This window comes from Fulmarus glacialis, unplaced genomic scaffold (assembly GCF_000690835.1).
Source record: "Fulmarus glacialis isolate BGI_N327 unplaced genomic scaffold, ASM69083v1 scaffold4150, whole genome shotgun sequence".
NCBI lineage: Eukaryota > Metazoa > Chordata > Aves > Procellariiformes > Procellariidae > Fulmarus > Fulmarus glacialis.
Window position 1 is genome coordinate 7,500 of NW_009185694.1, and position 16,816 is coordinate 24,315.

The window sequence follows — 16,816 nt, forward strand, 5'->3', positions numbered from 1 at the left end:
TTTTTATATAGAAAATATCTGCTGCTCAGACCTAATGAGGCTTGCAAATGCACATTATCCCAGAGTGGGATGCATAACTGATAATGAAGTTGTTTCTGTAGGTTTGTAGTATCTGCTGGTCTTCTCAGTTCCAGTGGAGAGTAATTGAGATACTTAAGAGGAAATGTGAGAAAGCTTTCAGTTGTTCTTTTAAATGAACCTCCAGAAAGAACACTTCTTCCTAATTGTCAGTTGTTACTTGACTTCAAAGTTGTTTATGCCTATTATTAAAAATTGTAGTTGTTTTTTAAGATTTACTAAAGCAAGATTACCTATTCCTATTACCCACTTAAACTTCTTTTCCAATTCTGCCATGCTAATGGCTTCAGCATTTTGTTACAAAGATTTGGTGGGGAAGTATATCATACGGGTTTTTTTTTTCTCCTTATTCATTGAGTTATTATTATCTACATTATAAGGTACTGGTATTCATGTGGACTTTGCAGGATGTAATTTAAAGCTTGCGAAGTTTTATTGTCAGCAGTTCAAACCACTGCTTTCTTTGTAGTGTATGCTGTTTTCCATTTGGTTCCTCAAGCATTCTGAGAAACCTGATCTTGTTTCTTATGTGCAGATTTTGAAATGAAGTTTTATACCTATGTGGCAAAGCCAAGAGTGTGATAGTAATACTGTTGGTACATCATAAATCTTAGAAGTTGCATTTGGAGCCTCGAATCTCTCTCCTAACAAGCTAACAATTCTAATGATCTGTCAGAGAATTAATGCATTGTGACAATCCCATTGTTTGCTTTTTAGTCCATTTTTAGAATAATGATTTCTGTTGCTGCTTTCTAGCTTAACAAATGGCGGCACAGTGCGTGACAAAGGTGGAGCTGACCATTTCCTGCACCAATCTCTTGGATAAAGATGTTGGTTCCAAGTCAGACCCACTGTGTGTGCTTCTCCAGAACACGAGTGGTCAGCAGTGGTATGAGGTACAGTATGATGCTTCTCATAGAATCTGCTAAAAACACAGTCTAACTTGTTGGATCTTTTAAAACAGTGGAGCGTATGATTTCATTAAAATATTTTAATTATATACCAGCACCTCTGAATACTTTTCATTAGATCATGTCTGTAATAGTTATACAGGTAGCACACTAATAATCGTTTTCTAATAAATATTTACACCTGTCTGATTTTTAGCACTGTTCCCCCAGCCATGTGTAGACCAACAGAAGAAGCCTTCCAAGTGCTTAAATGTGCTTTTATAAATACAGTACGCCAAAACTAGGGTCTCATCCTGGATTTGACAATATACCATTTTTATGTTGGTCTTCCCTATACAGGAATAGATACTCCTTACAGGAAGCAAAGAAAAACAGGTCCTCAAATATCTCTGACTTACAGCAGTGGGTTTTGCAATATAATGTAGTTATTTACATTTGATGAAAGGTTTGTAGGACGACATGGCTTTATACTTTATACTAAGAAGAACTTTTAAAAGTTTTTAATAATAATGTTATTTGATTTGAGTGCTTGTTTGGTTGGTGAAATACTGGATAAAGTGATATCTTTCTAACTGCAGGTTGATCGCACAGAAAGAGTTAAGAATTCCTTGAACCCAAAGTTTGCCAAGAAATTCCTAATTGATTACTATTTTGAGCTTGTTCAGAAACTTAAATTTGGAATATATGACATTGATAACAAAACCTTTGATCTGAATGATGATGACTTCTTAGGAGAATTTGAATGTACACTGGGACAAGTAAGTATGCAGATGATTCCCCTTAGAATTAAGAAAATAATTGATGCAAATCATTAACCACTTTTATCTTAAATTTATCACTATCTTCTTGTGTAGTTGGGGTACTCTTAAGTTGAATAGGATTCCCTTCATTTGTTTTTTCAAGCCTCAGTTCAGTGTATATACATTTTATTTGCAAAAGGTCTCGAGATAATGTCCTGAAATATACTTAGAATGGTGACTGAAAGATTGCTGTCTGAAAGTAAGTGGACTGTCAATGAACACAAAGTAGTAATTGCTGTTTATTTACTCTAATACTCAAATTCTTATTTTTATGCTCCATAAAAAGAGAATTGGTGTATAGCAACATAAGAGTGTTCACAAGGGCCATGTTAACCTTGTAATTTGCTTTCCACTCAAGGCAAGCAGTGATTCTGGTTCTGCCTACTGCTGATTTCACTCCCATTTCCCTGTCAAATTCTGCTATTGGTGCTATCACAATCGGGCAGCTTCTTTTTAACTTGTTCTTTCCAATAGGTCCTTTGAAGGCGCTTGTTCTCAGGAGAATCTTCTTGGGATTTTTCCTCGCCTGTGTCTAAAGTATTTTTATTTTAAGTGCATTATGAAGACGGAGGCATTGTGAAATGAAATTCAGTAACAATTTAAAATTAATCATTCATTCTTAAAATAAAGAAGGACCTGTAGAATGAGTAGACACACTTCTGAGAAAGCATTGCCTGAAGAGGATAAAATAAAATCAACTAGAAACACTGCAGGGGGAGGCTGATGTTTGTTTGCATGACAAACATTGTGTTTATAAATCTGTTTGCTGAAGCCATTCATGAAACGTGGCTTGCATGTATTTGAATGGTATGTATGAAAAACTTCAGAACAATTTGAGATTGGAATTTAAGGTAGTATCTTTGTCCATGTATGTGTATCATGTTACTACAAGACATTTTATTTCATATTGCTCCTGAAACTCTGCATGTGTTCATCTGCATATGTATTTTAAAATTTTTAAGTGTATCAAGTATTACTTATTTTTTATAGGAGATCATGGGAAGTAAATGTAATGCTGTCATCTTCATGATGACAGAAAAATTCCTAAAATGAGAATACCTCACTATCTTATTTAATTCCTTTGAAAATCTATTAAGTTGCACTAATAATGCTTGATACTCAAATTTTGTCTTGGCAGATAGTTTCTAGCAGGACTCTAACAAAACCATTAGTACTTAAAAATGGCAGGCCTGCTGGAAGAGGAAGTATTACGGTAAGACAATTAATACAATAAATCTCTTCAGCGTTTATCCTTAAATGTTTTTGTGGGTTTTTTTTTTTTTTTAGTAGCTTGAACACAGTGTGTCTAATCTACAGTGTTGTAAAAAGTATCTTAAAGCATTTTTTTTTTCCTCCACTAATATTTCATTGTCATCCAAAAGGAGAGCAGCCCACTTTCTGCATCTATAAGTCTCATTACATCCATCAAAATAATTAGGGCATCCGATGTGCTACTGTTTGGGCAGTATCTTTAATTGTCAGTGTCATCATCTAGTGAATCCCAATGTCAAACCAAATTGTTCCTCCCTCCCTCCACCCCATTTTTTAATGCTTCATTTGTGAGCAAACATGATATTTTTTTAATGGACCTGTTACAGGAGTGTTGTGAATTTGTGAAAACTATGTAGTTCCTGAATACAAAATAAGTATTTTATTTTGTTTGCCTATCTAGATTACAGCAGAAGAAGTGAAGGATAACAGGGTGGTTATATTGGAAGTAGAAGCAAGGAAACTGGACAATAAGGTATTTAAGTGATTGCCGTTTCTTTGATAAAGTAGTAAAATCAGCATCGTGTCAAAACAAGAAACATTAAAATGTTCTTTCTTATTTTTTTCTGAAATAATCAAATCCGTTAAGATTTTTCGTACACTGAAAAAGAAATTGAAGAAAGATTGCTTCAGAGTAACTTCATTGGCTGTTTTGAAATTAATTATAACATATTTCTAAATAAGACAAGTGCATTGCAGGGATATTCCATGAATAGCACTCATCCATTTAAATGTAAATCTTTATATTTAATCATAAAGATAAGGGAATTTTGGTATATCCTTTGGTTTGAATAGTTGTATAAATAATTACCTGTTAGCGATCTCAAATAAATGGTAAAGAGTGTACTTGGAGTGTATAAATCCATTACGTTAAATATTTTGGGACTGGCTAAAAATACTGTATTTAGAAAGGCTTTTAAAAACGAAATTAACTTTTTTTGCCATTATTAATTTTTTAAAAATTATTTTTCCCAGTCGATTTAATGATATTTTTTGAACTGAATGAAATCCTTAGTTTCCTAACTATGCATCATAGTACTTACTAGTATAAGTATTCTTTTGCTTGATCTGTCAGGTATTTTGTATGTGGACACTGCAGAAATTTTATCCTAAATGGACAGACATGCCCTGTTTTCTTCTTCTCTTTCACAGGTGGTAATATAATCAGACTTGCATTTCTTCATCTAAAGCTTTTGTTCCCTGAATATTTAGTTTACTTTTTGTTAATCTAAGTGTGTTTTAACTAGCATTTAATAGCATTCATGCCACGGGCTGTTCTGGGGTAATTACATGTTCTTTAAATACAGGATTTTTTTGGAAAGTCAGATCCTTATCTGGAATTCCACAAGCAGACTGGAGATGGAAACTGGGTGATGGTTCACAGAACAGAGGTAGGATATTTTCAGTCAACAACCTAGAGATTAAGGTTGTTTGATTTCCAGTGTGTCACAGCACTAGAGGTACAGTGCCTTACAAAAAGAAGAGAATGGTCTGGTAGTTGACATACAGACCAGTTAGAAATCACCTCAGCTCTTCCACTGATTTTCTGATAGGACAGGAAATCTACCTTACTCTGATTCTGGTTTGTGCCATCCTATTTTAAAGGAAAATACTTTTTTTTTTTAAACTTTCTGCAATCTAGAAGAAAACAAATGTTTTGAAAAGGTACTGCATACTCATACAGGGATATTTGTCTCAGTGCTACTCTGAGGTTAGAAGTTGGGCATTCCTATGGCTGTGCTGTTCTTATGTCAGTGTCACCTAGCTGTACCATTTACTGATGAAAGTAATTATAGCTAATGCTTGCATAGCAAGGGCAAGCCAAGGATAATGCTGAGTGAGGGAAAACGTGCTTGAGCAGCAGCAGCCTTCCACCCAGGAGGAGGTGCAGAGGTCCCATGGCAGCAATTGACAGGGTAGGAGTAGGTTCAAAATGTCTCACCGTAGTGGAATCTCAGGCCCTAGTCACAGCTGAGGCACTGTGTGCATTTGAAGTGGTGACCATATTGATTTTGAAGCATGGATGTTGAAGAAAATATAAATCTTTTTTGTGTCCGATTTATAAAAATAGTTTCTCTCATGAGGTGGTTCTTCTGCGTAGAATGTATCTTTTCCATGAGGATTTCAGTCATCTTCAATTTCAGTAATGTATCCAGAATTTGCTGTTCCAGCCTAGAACTGTCTGGAGGATTAGTTCTTTATGTTACAGATTTTAAAAACCTTTTTATGTTACTAACTATTATTTACTGCTTTCATTTTCAAGAGAGAGATTTCTTTCTCTGAACTCCTGCAGTGCTGGAAGTATAAGTATTACTATTATTAAGTATTATTAATTAAGTATTGCTGTTGTGTGTAGTTTCGTGTGCTTTCTGAGATCATTATTTGGTGTATTGGTATATTACAGATACTTTCCCGTTGACAAATTCTGAAGATCCTTCAGTATTATTCTTAAATATCATTTATTTAGCATTCAGCTTGAGAGTCTGCGTGCAGTAGGGTGTCTCTTTGTCCTCGTGCACTGTTTCTGCTTAACTATACCATGAATTTCTTGAAGGAACACTTCCGTAAGTGGCATTTTAGAATAAATATAAGCTGGAGTGAATTGTAATCTCCAGAGCATTAATGTATTCATTACATTAATGAAATTCCAATGTAATCTTATTCCATGTTTTTTTGTTAAGTCAGACTTTTATTTATGTTTGTGTGTATTTATATATGTGTGTGCTTATTAAAAAAAAATCAATATTTATGTAATGATAAAGAAATTTAATTATTTGCAGTGTTGTAGCTGAATGATATAGTAGATCACAGTGCAGTCTAGAAAAATATGGCGTTGAAAGAGACCATCTCTTTCGGACAATACTACTGCATGTTAGGAATATTTAGTTTGCTTGTATCCTGTATGTTAGGATTTGGATTGCAGGAAGTGATTGACAGCAGCATTAGTCAACTGGTTTTGCTTACAAAAATCATGGCATGGCATGAAGGTATGACCAATTACAATGATTACTTTACACTCTTGTGAACAATACTATTCTGGCTTTTTTTTTTTTTTTCACAGGTTATTAAAAACAACCTGAATCCTGTTTGGAGGCCCTTTAAAATCTCTCTTAATTCTCTGTGTTACAGTGACATGGATAAGTCAATCAAGGTAGTGTATATGAAATGTGTGTATGAATCAACTCATTAAAAAAAAAAGTAGGATATGTAATAAATGGAAGATGTGTTATTCTAGTTATTGCCTCTTTTTGTTATTCCTATTTGAAAGTCACAGAGATACATGCATGTTTTAGGAAAAAAACCCCTCACATTTGTGATGCATTATCTGGTAAAAATTGGTCTTTGAAAGTCTGGGAAACCAGTTGAACATAAGTAGGTTTGAAATGTCCCATTCAGTTTCTTATTTAGATCGTACAATTTTAGTGTTGCATCAGCCAATATTGATGGTGTTAAGATACTGTATAGCGAAAGACGCGTGGTAAAGGCTAGAATATGCTTTGCTCTATGTTATGAATCTTGTAATTCTTTGTTACTGGTGCAACAGGGAACACTAATGAAATTCTTACTATACTACCTGATACAATTACACTTAGTGTATTAGCTGAGATAACAGACGTCGACCAGATGTATCTTGTGGATACCAGATGTAGCAACTTTTCTCCTCAGATGAAACTTTCTGGCAGAAAGTCAACCAAACCTGTGAAGCGATAGTTTTACCAGGACTGGTTTTTAACTCTTTGTATCTTCAAATCTTATCTTGAATAAATTATGTTTAACTTCTGAATGTTTTCTTTAGGAATTCCCTTTAGGGGATGCTAAACAACCAATCAAAATGCCATTTATAAGCTATTATGAACATGTTAGGAATCTGATATTTTAGCATTTGAAAAAAAAAAAATCAAAGGAAACAAACCACTATACTTGCCGTTCTTCCTCTGGGAAGGAAAAATGAGAGCATGATCTGCAGGTAACAGGTATTAGTCATATGACTTGAGGCAGTCCTGGAAAATGCTTAACAGCCACAGGGATCTGGGTGTTACAAGCACCTGTATAGATTTAAATACATAATTAGAGAGCAGACTAATGAACAACTTCACAAGCCCAGAACCTGCTTCCCTTGCTGCTGTGTTTTTTCCTTCTCATTCCTTTCTGCTTCCCTTTTCTCCAAAATAGCTGTGACAGCTTTTACATTTCCATATACTATAAATATATTTGTCTTTTTTCAGTAAACAGCCATACTAAAACTATAGACCATTAATTAAAATATATCTATTAAGATGGAGTTATTCTCAGCTTTATCATCACTTTAATGAAGTCTGTTCTTTGCAATCTTACCTCAGAAGTGTAGGTTTATTTCCAGAGGAAATAGATTTTACTTGGAGTTGTTTTGGACTTGCAGACAGACAGTAGGATTATGTCTTAACTTTGAAATCCGGGGGCTATCACTTCAAACATTAAAATGCAGACAGAATTGTATTATAATGTTGTTGAAGGATACAATACTTTTAACACTTTTATATGTGCACAGTTGCATACGTAATGGGCTATTTGTCATAGTAAGTAAAACCACCGACTTTTCCATAATGAGTGGCTTTTCACCTATTTAATGGCTTAGTTTGTGCATCCCCAGCAATGCACAAACCAAGCTGATTCTTTATCTTCTGGATTTATTGCTATGTTCCATGCAAGTGTGTTTGCAGTCAGTGAAGTCTTTCTGTGTTGAAAATGTGAGCCTTTCATCTGAAGCATGCCTAGTTCTGCTGGGGAAAATACGTATGCAGTTTTATCACATGGTTCCCTAGCGCTATTTTGTGTCCAGGAGAGCATACACGGAACAAAAGAAATATTTCTGTCTTGCCTGGAGTAAGTATTGAAAATTGGCTTAGATGGGTCAAATATATCAAGCAAGACAAACTTTAATCCCTTCAACAGGAAAAAGAAATAACTCTGCTAACTCTGAACAGGTGTCATAACTTTTGGCTCTGGAAATGTCTTCAGTTTTAAATTTCAGGTACTGAAGCATTTGGCTGAGTATTTGATTGGCTCAATTTATGGCATTCAAAAGAATTTTTACACAGCATCTGCCATGAACATTAGTCTGTTGGTACTGTGGCTGCTTGTATGAGATTTAAGTTGCTATTCAGTGCATGTGCATGTATTTAATTTATTTGTTAGTGCATTCAAAATGTTGTAGGAGTAGTGCAAACCGCAACAGAGGCATGTTCTGCACAGTGTAGAACTTGCGATCTGTGCATCATATTTCGTACTTCAGCATTACTGTTTGTTTTCAGAAGGTTATTCCTCTCAGAAGCTCAAGTGTATGTTGAAGTAGTTTGCTTCACTTTGTTATTCCTAAATGAATTGGCCAAGTAATCAACTAAATTCTTTCTTGAATAGGATTTTTTCAGTCTGGAAAGACAGATGTGAAAATAGCTGTTCAGTTTAAGCCGTGTATATTCAGAAAAGTTTCTCTTGAAGTTTATGCTTTGATTCCAAATAATGGGGGATTCCTACTTTGACTCTTGATTTATTATTGTTATTATAATTATTATTAAATTAATTTTTTTCTGTGATTTGATTAAGTTAACTAGCATGTCTGTGTTGCTAAATTGAAATAAAATATCACAGGTGAAGGGAATTAGCGTATGCTATTATAAATACCCAGCTTTTTATCTAGAAGGGCAGTTGGGGCACTTCGTAAGTTGAGCTTTTAAAAAACAAAAATTGAGGACACTATAATGTTAAAATAACAGTGGTAAAATTATGCTCACTCAAACTGATAGGTTCTCAAACAGAAAAAAGTCTATTTTTCTCTTGTTCTGCCTTCTTTGGTGGGTTGAGATGTTAAAAGATGAGTTAATTGAACAGTAAAACTTATCATTAAACATTCAATACAGGAAAAGAGAGATTTTTAGTTGACGTTCAGATCCATGAAGTGTGGATCATAGTGACTGTTTAAATTTGCTAATCTTAAAAAAAAAAAAAAAAAAAATTCAAGTCTTGTTTCTAGATTTAGGGCTGAAGCTTCATATACTTATAAATTCTGAGTTATTTTGAAGATTAATAAAGTAATGTAAAAGTATTAATAAAACTTTCATGATCACTGAATAACTGATTTACTAAATTTTTAGCTGGATGCTCAGAGACAGTTAAATTTCCTTAATACCTCCGAAAAACTAAGTCTCTTAATCCAAGATGACAGTAAAAAAACCTAGAGATTGTTTTTCTACTCTTCCTGACACCCCTTCACTCCCAAAACATAGTTCAATGTAATTGATGTTACCTGCTCATGCGGCCCCTGACACTGCGTAGTATTCTCGTCTCTCCTTCACTTCAGTGGAAGATCTGATATGAAACTGGGTATATTGGCTTTTACCCAATCTTAATCCATAATGTTTAGATGTAACTCTATGCGATTCTAAGATTGCAATGTGAGAAAAACACCATGATACAAGAGATTTAGGAATGTTTTGGATGTTCAGGTTTGCCTGAACTAGAAATGCCATTGCACTGTTTATTGCTTTTGTAGAGTCATTTCTGTTACTAACAGTGAATAATGCTTCATTTTAGGTTGAGTGCTATGACTATGATAGTGATGGGTCTCATGATCTCATAGGAAGTTTTCAAACTACGATGTCAAGACTGAAGGAAGCATCTCGGTCCTCACCTGTAAGTCTTACATAGTCTAAACTGCCTGTGTGTTTTTGATTAGCTATTTTACTCAATTTGTAGCAAAACTTGTGTCACTCGACTTGCAGGTATCGAAGTTGTGTTAGGCTACAGCTTAACAATGCTACTGTAGTTGAGGCTGACTCAGCATTTACATTAGGCATCCACTTTCCTAGGATTAATATCTTGGTTACAGTTTTTAATGTTACATATCTAAATACCCAATCGTCAGCACAAATGAATTTCACTTAATCATAAGAATACAGAAATAAAAAAATTTAAAGTGTCAAAGACAGAATGCAATACAAATGCCACTGCAGTTAAGTCTTGTAGTATTTTTTTTCAGATTTTACTCAGTCCTTTATTTCAAGTGTGGCACTTATCCACTATAATGCATATTTCAGTGAATATGAAAAAAATTCAACATTTATGCCACGGCACAAAAATGCAATTGAATGTGTTACATCAGGTGCCTCTTCATTAAAGTGAAATTACCCTTCCTGTTCTTACGAACTATAACAATTTGCAAACCTTTTAATAGACAAGGTTTACATTTAGGAGAAGAAAGGTGGCATAGCAACCTTAACATAAAAGTCTTTGGTTTATGGACATGTATGTTGTCAAATATTTTACCATCTTTTCCTTTATTTCTGTAAAACCTGCAGAACTGCTCCTGCAATAATGCGATATATTGAGTGCCTGCATGTACTTTTCTAGCATCTTGAGTATTGCATTTGTACTAAATTCTTCAGAGCTGTTCAATGTGAAGAGTCAACCTTGACTGTAGTGATTTTTTGACTGCTGCTTTGTGCCCTGCCATGCTTTTCTTCTAGATACCTGTTTCTGAATTCGTTTTGAATTATGCATGGTTCAGTTTAAATGCCTCTTAAGGTTTTATATTGTTTGTAAGGAATTTTGGACTCATCATATGCATGTCATTCATATGTTGCCTAGCTGGAGCTCTTAGGTGTTTTTCTCATTTTTTCTAGATGGTGTCAGTTTAGCTTTCAATGCTGGGCCAGATGGTATCAGTTTAGCTTTCAATGCTGACAGTGATCCTTCTTATTATTGTAATTAAAGTGTGCAAAAAAAAACCAAAACAAAAACAAAAACCAACCAACGGGGGAGCAGGAGGATTTCTTAAAATAATTTTTTCTGCTTTATTAATGAAGATTTTATGAATCTTTTAACAAGATGTTTTTCTTCATTCATTTAAAAAAAAAAAGTTGCACTTTTGTTATAGAGCAGTATCGTAAATCAAACAAACCTAGCACGTTTGTATGTTCACATTTTCAAGCACATATTTTTTGTAAGAACTGTGGTAGTGAGTTCCAGTGCAGTGTGAAGCATGTTATGTAAAGGCTCCTTGAGAATACAAATATCTATTTTCGCTGTTCCCCTAGTAGCATAATAGGTGCGGTCTCTTTTGAATTTAAAGAAAAGGTATTTTAAGTTATAATCTGCCTGTGCTGGTTTTGGAAATGCTTTAAGAAAGTTGTTTTCATGAGAACTGTGGCTATACCTATTCTAAGTAACTTATTGCTGTGTCAGTAAGATGAAGCGGAGATAAGAGACAACACAAATAATGTGCTTCAGGTTTCTTCTACTTTTAAAAGGAACTAACCTATAATCCTGTGTGATCTGATTAATTTGATAATGCCTGTAAAATATTTCCAGTGCACATTAGAATTTGACTTTATATACTCCAAGTGTGATATTTAGTTACTCCCACAATTCTGACATCAGCTGCATCTGTGGGAGATTTGGCACAACTTCTTTCAAGTTTACTTGAGGCAAGCAAGGGTGTGACTGTATCCTCAGTTGCTGAAAAAGCTGATCTTGTGTGACTGGAGTGAATGGGTGGCTTTTCATTCTCTGGAGAATTGCTGATTTCCCACCACCACCACCCCTTCCCTTAAGGTGTATCTTCCCCCCAGGCATGCTGTTAGTGTGCTCTGGTTGGAGGATTATAAAATGTAGTTGAATGATTGTAGGTGCTCTGTATCCCATGGCCGTTGTTACTGAGTACCTCACCAATTGACATAGTACAAAAACAAGTCCCTGAAAGACAATTTCCATCAAATAGAAGTGATGCTGGTGGTGAAGTGTCCAAAAAAGAGAAGGTAAAGAAAGGCGTGTAGACTTCTTAGGTTCTGATCTTGTTAATGCATTTTTTTGCTTGAGATTAATTGCAAGATCACTTTTTAAAACTTAATTAACTTAAACCAAAGCAGCGGAACCTGTTTCTGGTTCTGAGCCAGAAGGCACGTCTGGAATACCTCCTCAGACTATTTATGCACGAGACACACTGCATTGTGCCATCATGACTGTATGATGGCAGGAGCTGCTTAACCTGGCTAGCCATTGATTGCACTTGGAGGTTAAGGTATTGGTTTAGTTGATGAAGCCTCAACAACTGATTTTGGAAAGCTTAAACATATACCTCTTATTTTGTACGTTACTGCCACGGCTGCTGGAAACAGTGATGCTTTGCCTGAATCACCGTGTCTTTACCAAAAAGAAAGTTGTTAGCAGAATTCTCAGAGGGAAAATGGTACAGAATTTCTGAAATACAGTTGTCTACACAGACATTTTTGTAAGCTTTTGGGTAAGAGAGGATTTCTGTCTTGATAATGGGTTTTTTCTTACTGATTTTGGGCGGGCTGGGTTTAATTTTGCTTGATAGTGATATAAACTGCATTTTTAATCCAAGCCCAAAGTATCAGTCCTAAAATAAAGAATTTTTAGATTTGTTGCACAAATGATGTTTATAGTGCTTTTGTTGGATTTGTTTGCATTCATGCAGGTTGAATTTGAGTGCATCAATGAAAAGAAAAGACAGAAGAAGAAAAGCTATAAGAACTCTGGCATTGTGAGCGTTAAGCACTGTGAGGTCAGTAGTATATTCTGGTATGACTCTTTGTTTTTAAGTGTTCAGGCATAACAACTCTCATCTCTAGTATGCCTTCACCCTCAAACTGTAAGAAACTTCAAAATGTCTGAAAGTTCCAGACACAGTAAATATTTAAGGGCTCTGATTCATATAAGGAGACAGACTGACAGCTGAATCACGTGCCTGTCCTCCCCTTTCCCCTCACTTTCTCTTGAAGATGCCATCTATATGGCACAGGTCACTTACCAGTTTGTAAGGCCATTCCTGAACCACTGCATTTCCCAACTCACCGTTTTATGGTGAATTAAAATCTGGTAAGTCTGTCACAATATGTTATGTTGTTATATAAATGATAGTGCTTTTGGAGCTGCTTTGTTGTCTGCCTGTAATTTTGTAAAAGGCCTGATTCTGATGCACTGAGTGTGTGATGTCCCATGCTGTAAATATCCTCATTGCAGTGGGTAAGCAGGTGGGATATCAATAGAGTAAAAGTAGTGCTTTGCATGGGTAAAGATAACAAATCTGGAATGTCAAAAGTTGCTGCAATAATACTTACTGTTTTTCTCCCATTAAAAAAAAAGTGAATTTCTATCTTTAACTTCTGTTTTTAGATCATAGTAGAATGCACATTCCTTGATTACATCATGGGTGGGTGTCAGCTGAATTTCACAGTGAGTTAAATCATTTCTATAAAGTAGCTTTTGGGTTTTGTAACAAACTGAAGTATGTAATTGATTGCCTGTGCTCTTCATTTGATTATTGTTGGTTTTTTTCTTTTTTGTTCTGTAGCATGGAGGGGGGAAGCCATTTTGCCAGAGTCCATCTAGTCTGTTTAGAAAAAATGATTTTCTTTACCCATCGCACAAAGTTCTGAACCTGTAGTTACATTTGTTAGGAAGTAGCTGAGCTGTGTGGATGGAGACCAAGGAGAAATTTACAGTTCTCTGGTTTACTTCAAGTTTCCTTTTCATAAGGAAATTCCTCCGACCAAAGATTTTGTCCTTGATGGTGGTTTTCAAGGCCCTTTGCTTAATGAAAGCAACATACAGAAGCCATCATATGGGTCAGAACCCTTAAGTTATGTAGTTTGCGAACCAAATGCAGCACAAGTAACAGTAAGATGTCTTCACCCTGGTAATATGCCTCATCACCGAAGCAGAGAAGACCCATTGAGGTCAGAGAAAGAACTGTCTCTAGGCTTCTGTGGTGTCTGGTTAGTCGTACTTCTGAGAGGAAAGATGTGCATGGCAAGATACAGGATGAAATTAATTTAACAATTAATTAATTGAAGAGCTGCTGTGAACGGTAACTGAAAGTAAACACAGTGAAAACCTGACAGATGAAAGTCATTTCAGCCCTTCTGAGAGATGCAGAGCTTCTACTGGTTTTGTTTTAAGAGTGTTAATATTCCCAGAAACCTGCATCTAAGTATTGTGCCTGTTAGATTTGTAGATGTTCTGGTAACTACTGCTTACAACTTTTTCACGATTTTCACTTTGGCTTTGCCAGAGATAAGAAACATAATTTTACCTCTAACAGCAATTTGATATAAATATTGCATTTGACAGGTGGGGGTAGATTTTACAGGCTCCAATGGAGACCCTCGCTCTCCAGACTCTCTGCATTACCTCAGCCCTAATGGAGTTAACGAATACCTAACAGCCATTTGGTCTGTAGGAATGGTCATTCAGGATTATGATACGTAAGTTTTAGATTTTTATTTAAATAATTTTTTAGATATGGATAGATTTTTGTGGTAATTTCTTAAACCGGTGTTGAAGATGCCAGCAGGTATGTCGGAATGAAGCTTCTGAACTGAAACATAGAGCTAAAAAGACTTCAGAATCACTGCACAATCACATAATCACAAGCAGAAGCTTGTGTTTACAGCAGACAAACAAGGCTTTTCATCTGTGATATAGAGAGTAGCATTAATTTAGATAAATGCTTGCATTCTTGCCAGTTTGGTGTTAAAGACTGGTTTTGGTCCTAGAAACAATTACAGGGGGGAACTTCCATTTAATTTTGCCTCTTAATGCTTAATAAACAGCATTTTTAATGATCAAAAGCAGCACTGATTAGCTAAACTTACTGAACTATGACAGCTGTTAAAGGAAGGCACTCACTTAATTTTCTTTAAAATTGCTTTTTTAGAGATAAGATGTTTCCAGCCTTTGGATTTGGTGCACAAATTCCTCCTTCCTTTCAGGTAATGCAATATGTACACGCACTACACAAGACAACTAAAAGCACTTACTTCAGGAGGAGATTGTATATACAGTCCTGACTATGTCTTTTGTGTATTGACAGGTGTCACATGAGTTCCCATTAAATTTTAACCCATCAAACCCATTCTGTAATGGTAAGTCTGAGAAAGTAACATCAGACCTAGAGAATAAAATGTCTAAAGTGAGGGGATAAAAGCACTTGAAAGGTGAGCTGTGAAGCATGTTGCTCTAATTAAATAATGAGTTTAGTTGTGTAGCAGGAAACAATTTTATAACTGTTTTGTTAGTTATTAGAAATAGCATTTGGTCTCTCTTCTGTAATGATTCGTGAAAGAAGTGTTTTAAACAGCTAGGGCACAGTACAGGTAAGGTGGGAACGTTTCTCTCATGTTGTCAAGCCACTTCATTCTACTTCACTGCTGGTGTGGAGTTGTCTGGTTTGAGTAGGATGCTGCTAGTGCCTGTTCAAGATCGCCTCTCTGATCACACCAGTAATTACCACAAGCTGCCAGGTGAAGAGAACTGTTGTAGTTCAGTTACACACACTTGAGCATACCGTATTTGCTTTTCTATTCACGTAAAGCCAAGCATGTCAAGTATGTGCGTTAAGCATTGGTCAAGCTGAAGGCCTCCATTGCTCATGAATCATTTTTTTTTTTCATCATGGTTAGTTTTAAATGTTTGCATCATCACTTTAAATAACTGATATATACAGTGTTTTAGGAAGATTGAGTGCCTCAAAATATCCTAATTCTAATACAAAAAAAGGAATAGTTCTATTTGTGTTCTTTAGGAATCCAAGGGATTGTTGATGCATATCGGGCTTGTCTTCCTCAAGTGAAGTTATATGGGCCAACAAATTTTTCTCCAATTATAAATCATGTCGCAAGATTTGCTGCTGCAGCTACACAACAGCAAACAGCATCTGTAAGTTCTTATGGTAGTGTGTGTATTTTTCTTACTTTTTGCTTTCCCTTCTAGTTTATAAATACTGTTTTTCTCTTTTAAGCTTCTAAGTGTACTTGTTTCGACAGCTGGCCATTTACCTTGTGAGTTGGTGTTTGGTACCCTTAAAACGAGATAAAAGCCAACTGATTTTTGCAGGTTGTACACAACAATTCTCTCCTAAATTAACTAAGTAAACTCTTCCGAGTTGAAATATCAACTTAAAAATACATGGCAACTTTGTGGTATCTTCAATTCCAAGCTCTTGCAGTGTTATACAGGTGTTAAAGTCTAATTTAAGCCTTTGCATATAGGAAAGTGATTTAACCTCAGCTGAGAAAAATCAACTAGACCTTGTTTCACATCAGATAGCTGAGAGAGAGGATTAAGTAAGGTAATAAAGAAATGGAGGATATAGCTCCTGACACCTAGGTACCAACATGTATAATTAACTGTCCTTACTATAAAGCTTTAGGTGCTGTATGTGCTGTGCCCTCTTCCCTATTAAAATTGTATATGTGAGTTGTTGACCATATTAAGAAATAGGAAGTTTGAAGAGCAAGCCTTGAGTATTGAATCATTTAAATAATAATCCACGCAAATTCAGCAAATCTGAAGCCATGTATGTCCGTAATCATTGATGATAGCAAATACTGGTATCTCAGATGTCATGTAAAATCAGAAAATAAGATTAGCTATTTTTGCATGTAAAAGTATCTGTGGAAACTAATTTGGAAAAGAGCTATGGATTTTCATATGCCAAGAGGTTTATAAGGTTTTGCCTTGGTAGTCTTTCAGTAGTAACTGTCATCAATATTTATATATTAGGAAAGTAGCAAAACTTTTTGTACTTTTTTTTTCCCCCCGAGTGCCATATGCCTAGCAAGAGATTTATTTTTTCTGCCTGAAAGGATGTATTGAAGAAATTTTGCTGCCTTGCCATTTAATGCATATCGTGGATATTTTGGGTTGGGTTTTGGTTTTGGGGTTGGTTTTTTTTCCAGTAGGGAAAAGGGGGGGGGG

At 35.4% G+C, this 16,816-nt stretch overlaps 1 protein-coding gene across 1 annotated transcript in view; it reads left to right on the forward strand.

Moving 5' to 3' along the window:
• Positions 1 to 832: 832 nt before the first annotated feature.
• Positions 833 to 16,816, forward strand: part of CPNE3 (copine III) — an 18,914-nt gene continuing 2,930 nt past the window's right edge. Inside the window, exons 1-13 of the mRNA XM_009573427.1 lie at positions 833 to 974; positions 1,568 to 1,747; positions 2,928 to 3,002; positions 3,462 to 3,533; positions 4,366 to 4,449; positions 6,120 to 6,209; positions 9,629 to 9,727; positions 12,534 to 12,620; positions 13,232 to 13,291; positions 14,189 to 14,322; positions 14,775 to 14,829; positions 14,931 to 14,982; positions 15,642 to 15,775. Of these exons, the coding sequence (XP_009571722.1) occupies positions 843 to 974; positions 1,568 to 1,747; positions 2,928 to 3,002; positions 3,462 to 3,533; positions 4,366 to 4,449; positions 6,120 to 6,209; positions 9,629 to 9,727; positions 12,534 to 12,620; positions 13,232 to 13,291; positions 14,189 to 14,322; positions 14,775 to 14,829; positions 14,931 to 14,982; positions 15,642 to 15,775 (1,254 nt within the window). The 5' untranslated portion in view covers positions 833 to 842. The remainder of the gene's footprint in view (positions 975 to 1,567; positions 1,748 to 2,927; positions 3,003 to 3,461; positions 3,534 to 4,365; positions 4,450 to 6,119; positions 6,210 to 9,628; positions 9,728 to 12,533; positions 12,621 to 13,231; positions 13,292 to 14,188; positions 14,323 to 14,774; positions 14,830 to 14,930; positions 14,983 to 15,641; positions 15,776 to 16,816) is intronic.